Raw genomic sequence first — 12,049 nt, forward strand, 5'->3', positions numbered from 1 at the left:
CACCGTCGACGGTGAGATCGTCGACTGTTGCCATAGCCGATGAAGCTGTCGTCGACGGTATAGATGTTCCTGCCGTCGACGGTGTCTTCGTCAATGGCGCCTTCGTCGCGGTGTCTTCAACGACGAGGCCTTCGTCGACAGTGTCGATGGCGACGGTGATGATCTCGTCGTTGACGCTGTCGTCGGCGAGGCTATTGTCGACGGGATCTTAGGCGTCGACGACGATCTCTTGATAACTATTATAGATGATAAAGTCTTACCCGCTGATGACGACGGAGTCGTCGTCGTCGATGATGATAATGACGACGATGCCTTCGTCGAGACCGTCGTCGTCGACACAGACACATAAGCAGGAGACACTGCTTTCTTCATCGCTGAAGATGTCGTCGACGATATTGTCGTCGTCGACGGTGCAGGCTTCATGAAAGTGTGAACCTCTTTCTCAGAAGCTGTTTTTGACATAGCCTCTGAAGACTTTTTCGATGTCTTCTTTTGAGGAGTGTCCAAGGTGCCAGGGGAAGCCACCCTTGGTCTTTTCAGAGATAATCTTGAGGAGACAGAAGAACCCTCACTCTCCTCAGAGGAATCCAAGTTATCTCTATCCTTAAGCCTTTGGAGCCAGATTAGAAGGTGTCCTTCTCTATCTTTAAGGGTCTTAGTTGAAAAGGTTCGACATACCATGCAGTCCTTAGCAGTATGATCTGGGTATAAGCAGTAAAGGCAGTCCTTATGTTGATCATCAATGTGTAGCCTTTTCTTGCCACAAGAGCCACAGGCCCTAAAGAGACCCTTCTTTGGAGTGTCAGCCATAGTGTATAGCTTTTACTGGAGGAAAAAACAGGAAAATATTCCAAAATGCTGAGGAAAAAGCTGTGAAGAAACAAACCTGAGCAGAGCTCAGGGGAGACTCCCTTAGCACAACATGCGGTAGAACATCTGAGGGACTGAGGCTCCTGCCAGGAGGGTTCTAGAGGGAGGTGACAGCTGATTGGCTCTTTTCTAGAGTTTGGTACTTTTTACAAAAGGACATGGATATGTTACTAATGTGAGGCCTTTAGGCCTTCTATTCTCTATATGTCTATAGGACATTACTTTATTTATGTACCGGGGACTCCCATTCCGACGGGGAATGATTCAGGCATGTGAATCTATGAAAGACACCCATAATACTGGATAACATGTCATTAGTGTTGTAATAGGTGGGGTCATAAGCAGTACCTGGCAAGGGCTCAAGTTATAGGTACGCAAGCTAACTGTAAATGGTAGATTTCAGTGGTTATTTTTTCATTTAAAATGTTACTTTTTACTGACATTTTCACCTAACTATAACATCACTATAACCACTTTAACCTTTGTTTTTTTCATGTAATTTCTGAGATTTTTTAATGTAAATTAACAACATAAAGAGTGTCATTTTAAGTAAGGCAGATGTGGTGGCTTTGTCAAATGGTCAGAAGAACAAAATGTAAAAGGCCCGCAGTCATATTGCCTGTCTACACTTGCTTTGGAAATTGTATGGGGAAATTGTGTTTTGGAAACACCAATTATATTTTTCAGCCTTTTTACTTCACGGATCACGCTCAAACGTTCCCAGGATCGAGCTAACGTGGATGAACCTTTGTTTGGAAACTTGTGTTAAAATTCATCAAATGGCACCAAAGTTACTGACAAACCCAAAAAAATTATTTGCTATGGAAATACAGTCCTAACTATAAGTTCTTTCTGGCAATTGACACTGATTACTATATTTTTCGACACATGCACCTCTGTATATAATAATAAATTAAAATATTTAAATAGAATAGGTAAAAGGTTGGAACAGTAAGTATATATACAAATACATGAAAAATATTCTTATTAATTAAAATGATAAAATGCATAGGATTACCAAATATACATATGGGTAAGTGAATAAATTGTAAAAAATGAAAAGATACACGTGCACACATATAAAATTGGTTTTGTAGTATTACCTTGATCCTAATTTGTATATTTATGGTTTATCCACAAGCTCCATCTTGAAAAGTTAATTACCTTTTTATAATATTACATGTTGCAAAATCTGAATTGATTGTGAATATCACGCAATACATTTTAGTTGAATAACACCCTCATGGTAGTGACGATTACATTTCCTTGTACAGCATTTTTCTCTGTTGGGTAATGTAGGTGGTGCCTCTTTATTTTCTAGCAATTTCTGCAACCTTCTATCATCAGTGCTTGAATCTCATAAAATCACTGTTTACCTGGCTAACATGGCCTTTATAAAGCACAAATCAAATGTATATGTATCTTTAGGAATATAACTATATTTCGAGGTTAGGAGATTAATTGCCATGCATTTGTTTACATTGTAATTTTGTTATGGTGGGCTTACCAGAGTGACATACGTTCAAACGGTCTGTGTTCTATGACTATGAATGGCTTTTAAATGTATTTTGTTTGGTCGTGGGGCATATCGTCCTGACGAACACGGAGATCCCTAAAACCCTTGTTGTCATTAAAATGGTGAATTGCATATGGGAGTGGTGGTGTCTTCTTTGTATGAAAGGCTGAATCCTTTGAGCAAATGCATATAAAATGATTTCTAAGCAGTCTGCAAGAGTCCATAAATATAAGATGCACAACTGCCCTACTCCTCCCGATGCTGCTAATTAGGCAGAGTGCCTTCCCACTGACGCACCATGAGTAACACACTGCTATAAGTATCTGCACAGGGATTCTTATGTTATTCGTGAAGTAAAATTGCTGGATTATAAATATTAATGATTTAATCTAAAACAATAAAAACTGCTAAAAGAAAATACCAAAACAAAACAGTAATACATTACATGTCAAAGATATAGAGCTACTGACCATTATCAGATGAAGATATCACAATTTAAAATGAAAATAATACACTTTTATGGGGACTGGAGAAGGTAGTGAGATAAATACCATACCTTTTCCCCCCAACACCTGAAGTTTTCCTTTTTGCCAGTCCCTTGATCCCTGCAGAAAAAGTAAATATTGATTGTGTGAACATATTTTGTCACCAATTATAAAGAATATGAACATAGAAATGAATGCTTGCAAAAAAACATACTGACCCACATGGCAGTCTTGGACATTTCCAAGATGGGCACATGCATTTATAAAGCAAGCTACAAGACCTCACTCCCAGTGAAGGTGTCTCAGAAACCAAAATTCCAGGAATTTTACAAGTGTGATGGATACAAGAAACAGATCATTATGGCTTGTTGCTTCAGCTGTTTTATTTGTGATCAAGTCTACAAAAGGTGATCAATAGATGAACCAAAGATATGATGTTGGTTGTTCTTGCTAAATAAAATATTTGAGCAGTGAAAATATCTACATAATGCAAGTTATATTCTTGACAGCTACCAAAAATTAACCTTTGGTTGATTAAAATCTATCAATATCTTGAAAATAACACATGGAATTGCAAATAATTATTTGGCCTTATACAATGCGGAGAATAACTAGATAATAAAGCATGTACATCAATCAGCCTAACGAGTAAGGAGATGTTCAGTAACAAAACAGTTTTTCACATAGTATCATAGAAACATTTAGACTTGGTGAGTACAAGTTTAATACATGCCAAAACAACGTGGAGCAGAAACATTAATTGGCGCATCTGCAACATTTTCTCAAATTGATGCACACTAGCATCATTTCAAAACAAAAATATAATCAGGCATTTTGAGCTGTTTGGTAAAGTTAAAAAGGTTGTTTTTGCAAGAAGGCATCATGATTCCTGTATCTTCCAAGTATGTAGATAAAAGATCTGCCCTCACTCATTCAAGTAAGAAATAATGATTCTCCTTTTTTAGTGCTGCAAAAAGAAAATGTTAACTAGCTGTTCTCATACTGCTTCCCAGTTGAGTTATTTTAAGCAGCAGGTCTGGTCAAATTTGGATCTGAAATATTTAAGTGCATACACCCTACATTCTTAAGGACCAGGCTTTCAACTTTACAGGTGAGAGGAAGCAGTGAAGATCATCCCTCCTCTTCAGAGCTGAACTATTCTGGATTAAGGCAGGATCGAGATGTTGTCCTTGAGCAAGCATAGGAGGTCAGGGAATTGGAGCTGGCACAGTAGTGTTGAAATTATGAGAATCTGTAACGTTTTACTACAGTCTCAGAATATATTAAATGTGTTTGAATGAAAGACAAAGGAGGGAGTGCCTAAAGTGATTTATCCTACCATTATCTGAGACAGGCATCCCTTTGGTGGTTGTAGCCCACTGACATGTACAAAGCAGAGAATGCGCACAAATAATTCCAATTTGTAGCAAAAACATCTACTTAAGGAAATATTAAACTATTTAAAAATAGTAAACGGGAAAAGTAAAATTCAGTTCCGATTCTAGTGTCCATGATGAAGTCTTCTATGGCTAGTAAGAACATAACACTTGCCTCTCACTGACCCTACGGGCCGAGGTTATAACTACTTACAAGGCAACGTTTCATTAACCAGGGTTAAAACTAGACTTGTTAATCAGTTTAAAGAAGGGCTCAATTTAGAGAGGCACCACTGAAAACTCTGAGAGTAACACTTCCGGTTAGCTGTGACAGTAACTAGGTGACTTTTCATGGACAAAAATTGAAAAACAGAACTGGCCAAATAAGGAAAACACAGTACGTTTGCCTCTTCTTTACACATCCTGTGAGCAACCAATGATTTATCAGTCTAATAATTTTAATGGAGGTAAAATCGAGTGGCTATACTGTCGCCGTTACTGATGTCAGAGGCAATCCGACTTGCAAAACTGTTTCATGCATACATTTTCACAAATGCTACGGCGATCTGGGAACTTCTTAGGAGTATGGCTATTCTGGAGTGATGCAGATCATTCTCTTCTTGATGAGAAAGTTCAGCATCAGCAATATGGGTGGAAAACATAATAAAGTATCCCTCGGCAGCCGATTAAAACTAATTTCCCTTCAACTCGAACTCATGCAACCTCGATGCGAAAACTGCATTTCTGTGTTCTCTGCATTGCCTAATACGTACATTGATTCCCAGAAATATCGGTTTTATTTGTGAAATTCTAATATGGGTCTGCATTTTGTGTCTGCTTCTGCAATCTGGATACCTGGAATCTTAACGGTTGTTGTTAGACATGGATCCTCTAGCCATCAACTATTGAAAACATGATTTTCAAAATCTGCAAATAGAACCACAAAGCTTGTTTTATAATACTGTGACTTAATGTTCACCTGCCAATCGCCCTTATGCAGATAGGAAACAAAAAATAAACAAAGGGCTGTCTTAATTTACAGCTAGTAACGCCTAAAGTAAACTAATACACTTCTAGGAAACCCTGCACACAGTTCCAAATAACCATACATTTCTTTAGGCAAAAGCATTATACTATTGTTGTGTTTAAAACATTTCACAGGAAACAAAAATCACACAAGGCCAAAATAAACTCTCAAAGCCTGTTAATGACCGTGTAAATTGGTCGGACTAATAACATAAAATTATAGATTTTAATGTGCGAATAAAAGTGTTTAACGTGGTGACTAACCACGTTTCGATGGAGGATAGAAAAGAGTTGCTCCTCCGAAAGACACTCATATTTCCTGCCCACAGTCCCTCCCAGATACTAGAACATCTATTCTGAAACTAACATACAGTTATTAAGATTTAGATCCCCAGAGGCTAAGCAGTTTTAAGGGTGAAGAGGTGTGATAAAAGGGAACTTGATAAAAAGGAAGAAAGTTGAAGATGAACAGGCAGATATTTCTGAAGATGTTGAAACATCACAAAGTATAACGACAACTCTTCAATTGCTCTGCAAAACATTTGGAAAAATCATCTAACATGGACTAAATTACTTTAGAAGTCATATGTCTTGACCACTACAGATGCAGCTGTGAAACAATAAGACCCTCCTTATAGAGACTCATGCAACCAAGGGGTCTAAGGAAGTATTGATTGGTGAGCTAGCAGAATCAAATAAGTTACCTTAGAACATGCTAAATCCAAACTCCAGAATCAGAAAACCCATTTTGGGACACACAGAGAAAAAGCTATTACAGTGTTAACAAAAAATACTACATATAGCTGGTAGGAATAGGAGTTGTAATAAGAATAACCAGACACAGAGGGCGTCATTACGATGCGGTTTGGACCGAAAGCACAAGTTACTTACCTTCGGTAACGATATATCTGTAAGAAACAGTAGTTAGTGTTAGATTCCTAACTTTAGAATATCCCCAGGCGTCAGGCTGGATCCGGAAAGTTTTCGTCAGCAGTACCCTTGCGCGTCGGTAGGCGTCGTCTGCGGCTCCGCGTCCGTCGTCGGCGTCGTGGTCGCCAGGATGACTCCCTCAGAGTACTTAGACGCCGCCCTCGCGAACTGACATCTGTACATAGCTTTCCGTGCCAGAAACGCAGAGCCATGCAAGAAACCGACACTGGTGCCATGAAACTAGGGCCCTCAAAGGGAAATACCTTAACCCTAGATATCGGTTCGCAGAACGGGGTGGATGGGTGGGGCGGTAAGGAATCTAACACTAACTACTGTTCCTTATAGATATATCGTTACCGGAGGTAAGTAACTTGTGCATCTGAAAGAAACAGGTTAGTGTTAGATTCCTTACCTTAGAATAGATACCTCAGCAATACCAACCCCGGTGGTGGGTCTGAGAACCAAGATCACACCAGAAAGTCCTGGAGAACGGAATGGCCGAAAAAGCCACCTCTCCGGACTTGGCTGTCCAGGCAGTAATGCCTAGCAAACGAGTGCAGCGAAGCCCACGTAGCTGCCTGACAGATGTCCTGCAAGGGGACTCCCCAACCCAGGGCAGTAGTAGCCACCGTGGCCCGAGTGGAATGGGCACGCAGCCCCACAGCAGGCTCCTTTTTCGCCAAGGAGGAGCAAACTTTGATGCACAAGACGACCCATCGAGAGTTGGTTCGTTTGTGCACCGCCCGTCCCTTCTTAGCGCCCCCGTAACCAACAAAGAGCTGGTCGTCTACCCGGAACTGGAGGGTGCGGTCTAGATAGAAGAAGAGCGCACGTTTTGGGGCCAGGCGGTGGAGCCTCTCTTCCTCTTTCGAGGAATGCGGAGGCGGAAAGAAGGTGGGCAAGGTGATGGACTGCCCGATATGAAAGGCTGTAACCACCTTGGGCAGGAAAGAAGGATGAGTCCTCAAAACAACCTTGTCCGGATGGACAGAGAGGAAAGGAGGTTTAGAAGATAGAGCTTGGAGCGTTCTCTTCGGTGGCGAATAGATCTAACCAAGGCTCTCCCCACTGCCGAAAGAGACCTTGCGCCAAGTCCGAGTTCAGACGCCAATCGTGATCCATCATGCACCGGCGGCTGAGTTCGTCCACCTTGGCGTTCAGGGAACCTGCCAGGTGTTGAACCACCAGGGTGATGCCCTGGTGTCCCAGCCATGTCCAGAGGCGCAGAGCCTCCTGACAAAGGGTCAACGACCCCACCCCACCCTGTTTGTTGCAGTACCACAAGACGGTGGTGTTGCCCGTGAACACCTGCACTACACTTCCCCGGACAGAGGGAAGGAATGCCTTCAGTGCAAGTCGGATCACCCGCAGCTTCAGAAGGTTGATATGGAGCCGGGACTCCGCCGGAGACCAGAGGCCTCTGATCTCCGCCTCTCCCATGTGGCCCCCCCATCCCAGGAGGGACGGATCCGTCACTACTACGTGCTCCGGTTGGGGTAGGGAGAGGGATCTGCGACTGATCCAATCGCGGTTCATGAGCCACCACTGCAACTGACTCGCAGTGCCCTCTGAGATCAGGACGTGGTCAGACAGGTTGCCCTGATGCTGTGCTCACTGAGACTTCAGGTCCCACTGCAGAGCCTGCATCCGCCACCGGGCGTGATGCACCAGAAGGATGCAGGAGCCGCAGCATCAACCTGACCGAAACCCGGGATAAAGGCTGAAGGATCGGAATCAGAGTTTGAATATCCCCAACCCGCTGTTTGGGAGAATAAACCCGAAACTGCACCGAGTCCAGAACCGCTCTGATGAAGAGGAGCTTCCGAGAGGGACTCGGGTGTGACTTCGGCACGTTGATGGAGAACCCCAGCGAGTGCAGGAGGTCGGCCGTAGTCTGGAGGAGGAAGATGACTGGTGCGAGCCCGCCTTAAACAACCAGTCATTGAGATAGGGCAAGACTGAAACCCCTGATCTGCGCAGATGAGCTGCGACCACCGCCATCCCTTTTGTGAACACCCGAGGGGCGCTGGTAAGGCCGAAGTGGAGCACGGTAAACTGAAAGTGCTCGTGGCCTACCGAGAACCGCAGGTAGCGCCGGTGGGCCGGCAGGACGGGGATGTGGAAATATGCGTCCTGCAAGTCCAACGTTACCATCCAGTCTCCAGGATCCAGGGCAGCTAGGACCTGAGCTAAACTCAACATCTTGAACTTCTCCTTCCGGAGGAAGCCGTTGATGCTCCGGAGGTCCAAGATAGGGCGTGGGCCTTCTTTGCCCTTCTTGGGTACCAGAAACTAGTGGGAATAGCAACCACGTCCTACTTCTGGCCCAGGAACGCGCTCCATGGCCCCCATAACTTCCTCCTGCAGAAGTTGCAAGTGATCCCCCGACATGCGGTGGCACTGCGGTGGCATGGCTGAAGGGGTCGCCTCGAAGGGGAGGGAGTAGCCCCTTCGGAATATTTGCAGCACCCACCTGTCCGATGTGATGTAGCGCCAAGTGAGTGATGGCGAACCCTGCCCCCCACTGGCGTCGAATAGGCCTGAAAGCTCAGACTAGGAAGGCTTTGAGGCAGATGCTGCGGGACCGCATGTGGACTGGCCTTGCCGTTGTGCCCCAGCACCGCCACGGCGGGTACCATGTCCGCGTTGAGGCTGGTTCTGCGGCCTGTGGCTGGCAGGACGTGTGGGGGTGCCCCTTCCTTGGCCACGAAATGGGCGAAAAGCAGAGGTTTGCTGGCGCTGGCCAGACAGGCCCAAGGACTTGGCCGTAGCCCTGGAGTCCTTGAAACGCTCAAGCGCACTGTCTGCTTAGTCGCCAAAGAGGCAACGGCCATCGAAGGGCATGTCCATGAGCGTGGCCTGGACATTGCCCGAGAAATTGGCGGACCTCAGCCAGGCGTGGCGGCCAACCACCACCGTCGTGGAAATCGCCCTTCCCAGCGAGTCTGTGGTATCCAGTCCACATCTGATAGAGTAACGTGCCACATCCCGCCCCTCCACAAGGGCTTCGGCGAGCCAGGCCCCGACCTCCTCCAGGCACTGGGGCAGCACGTTCGCAACCATGTCCCACAAGGAGTGGGATAACGGCACAAAAGGCAAGCGGTGTTGATAGACCGCAACCCCAAACTCAGTGAGGAGAACAGTTTCTTGCCGAACTGATCAAACCTTTTGGATTCCCGATCCGGGGGAGCGGTCGGGAAAGCCGTCTGGGATGTAGATGCCTAGATCACCAGGCTCTCGGGGGTGGGGTGTACGGACAGAAAGCTGGGGTCGCCCGGAGCCGGGCGGTGGCATCGGGTCACGTTTCGATCCACTGGGCGCACTGTGGAGGGCTTGGACCAGGTGCCCATCAGAATGCCCGTGAGGGCTTCATTGAATGGCAGCAGAGGCTCCGAGGAGCTTACTGGCGGCTGAAGCACCCAGTGAGGAGGTTAGTCCTCACGGCCACAGCAGGGAGCTCAAGAGCCAAGGCCTTGGCTGCCCTGAGCAACACCACACCATAGGTAGCACCCTCCTCCGTAGCCACGGAGGGAGGAGAGATGAATCCAGTGTCGGGCAAAGTATCCAAACCACTGGCCTCCCCTAGCTCATCTACCCAGTCCAGGCTCATCCGGCACTGCTGTGCCAGAGGTCCTCAGACCCCTCCCAGTCCTCCCCTTCATCCGTGTCCTGGTATACAGGCTGGAAAGACAGAGAAAGGTCGTAGGTGAAGGCCTCAGCCATCGACGCCGGAGACGGCGCTGAGCGGCGCGGTCCAATGCCCGACTCGGGGCTGAATCCGGGGTCGACGTCATCAGAGGACGCCGGGAGCGACACCAATGGGATCGGTGCCAGCCGAGGAGTCGTAAGGTCAACTGGCATCGACCGGAATCCGGGCCCGGATCCCACAAGGGGTCGACGGCATCGAGACCGAAGTCGCCGATGGTGCCGGGGCCCGCCTTCTGGAGAATAATCCTGTGCTATAAAATGACACAATTTTCTTCCGAGCACACAAAGTTCATAAATTACAGTCTTTAGATGGTAGAATCTCTCAATTTATTTTCTTCATTGAGGAGTTCAATTCACAATTCTTCATAACGTTCTGACGCAGCCAACACGTGTTTCGTCTGGTCTGTTATGACCTTTGACTTCCTCAGGGCTGCAACCCAAATGACAAAAATTATATATATTTAAATAAACTCCACCTATGGAGATTCCATTATCCACACTAGTTACTAATACATAGTAAATTATGAAGGGATACACCCTCTTAACATTAAGTGTCAGTAGAGATAGTAGAAAAGATACCAAACTCAAACTCAAGACACCCTAAAGTGCTGTAAGCGCCTATAGAGATATAGTGCAAATAGCCACCAAAGAAAAGTGGCAATCTAAGTTATTTTCTCAGTCATGAATAATAGGTCATGACTTATAATGTTAACGTTAAGTGTGGTCCAACATAAGCTACAATGTACCAATATAACTTTATCTTAATCCATTTCAGATCCAAGTACTATAGTATCTCATTCCTATACTCCATCTGGAATCAACCACAACATATTTGAGTGTTTCTTCCATTCAAAAATAGTCTAATAAAGTTTAATTCCACTCATACACACGAACTCACCCCTTTGCGTTGTAATCTCAACCATTTACTTTTCCTCTTAGCCGGCAAAACTATCTATAAAAAATATAATTAAATATTTATACGATCAACTTAATATTTTTCTATCTGTCTGTTGTCATAAAATACATTAAAGATTCATTCTTAATGTCCCTCACCTTCAACAGTGCTTATACGTATATGCCGACTTGCTTCTAATACACTCTGTTTACTCAGTCAGAGATGTGCGAGTGCGACACCTAAAATAATAATCATATCTTTCATTTCCTGATTCTACAATACGATCCCAAACAAGTTTACTCTTATAGCAAACAGCACTCGTGCTCTCGAATTTCCAGCTTACCTCAAGCTTTCAATTATAATCGTATCCTCGTAGCGTTCTACATCGGCGCCATCTTGCATCTCTCATTTATACGATGGTAGAATGAGCGCCATCTTAGTAAAGGAGTATATTCTCGATTCTACTTATACGATTTATCCTCTACATTCTAATTTACCTGCGATATTTAATATTTGTATATCCTTCCTCTAGTTACAAATCTCATATAAAATTTTGATGACGATAAGTCTAAATTAACTGTATTTACAAGTTTATTAGAAATATATTCTTGTGCGTATATATTCTAACCTATAAGTTATAAATATTGCCGTTTGCCCTCTAAATATTTCTTCGTTCTTCGAAAACGACATAACGAAAATACGGTCGCCATCTTAGGTCGGGCACCATAGTTCAAGAATGAAAAGGAAGATAAAGTTAGAATGATAACTAACTTTAGTACAGAAAGTTTGAGACTCTTTTCTATTTTGAAAAAACATTGGCACTTATTGCTACTGGATCAAGACTTACAACCTCACCTTACCAAGAATCCTAGTATTACCTTTAAGAAAGGTTTGACTCTGTCAAATATGCTAAGCCCTAGTTATCCGAGGAAACTGGAGACTTCAGATTGGTTGACAAGGCATAAAGGTTTTCATAAATGAGGGAGATGTAATTCTATGGCAGGACCGGAGGCTCAGATTATGCTTTTCTTTCTTCGCATTTATTACAAACTTGAAAACACAGCAGCCTTAGAAAAGCTCATAATGCAGAGAAATGCTTCAAAATCAACAATAAAGCATTTTTGTCATATAACTCAAGGAAAAACAATGTCTCTGGGACTACAACTCCCATTGCGATAACATAACAGTCCAAAACGGAGTCCTTCCTCTATGTCCACAATCCATAGATAGGCAGTCCTTTCTC

At 44.3% G+C, this 12,049-nt stretch overlaps 1 protein-coding gene across 1 annotated transcript in view; it reads right to left on the reverse strand.

Moving 5' to 3' along the window:
• Positions 1–12,049, reverse strand: part of ERICH2 (glutamate rich 2) — a 370,290-nt gene that overhangs the window by 279,866 nt on the left and 78,375 nt on the right. The window contains exon 5 of the mRNA XM_078683840.1: positions 2,943–2,991. Within this exon, the coding sequence (XP_078539966.1) occupies positions 2,943–2,991 (49 nt within the window). The remainder of the gene's footprint in view (positions 1–2,942; positions 2,992–12,049) is intronic.

The sequence above is a fragment of the Lissotriton helveticus genome, chromosome 3_1 (genome assembly GCF_964261635.1).
Source record: "Lissotriton helveticus chromosome 3_1, aLisHel1.1, whole genome shotgun sequence".
NCBI lineage: Eukaryota > Metazoa > Chordata > Amphibia > Caudata > Salamandridae > Lissotriton > Lissotriton helveticus.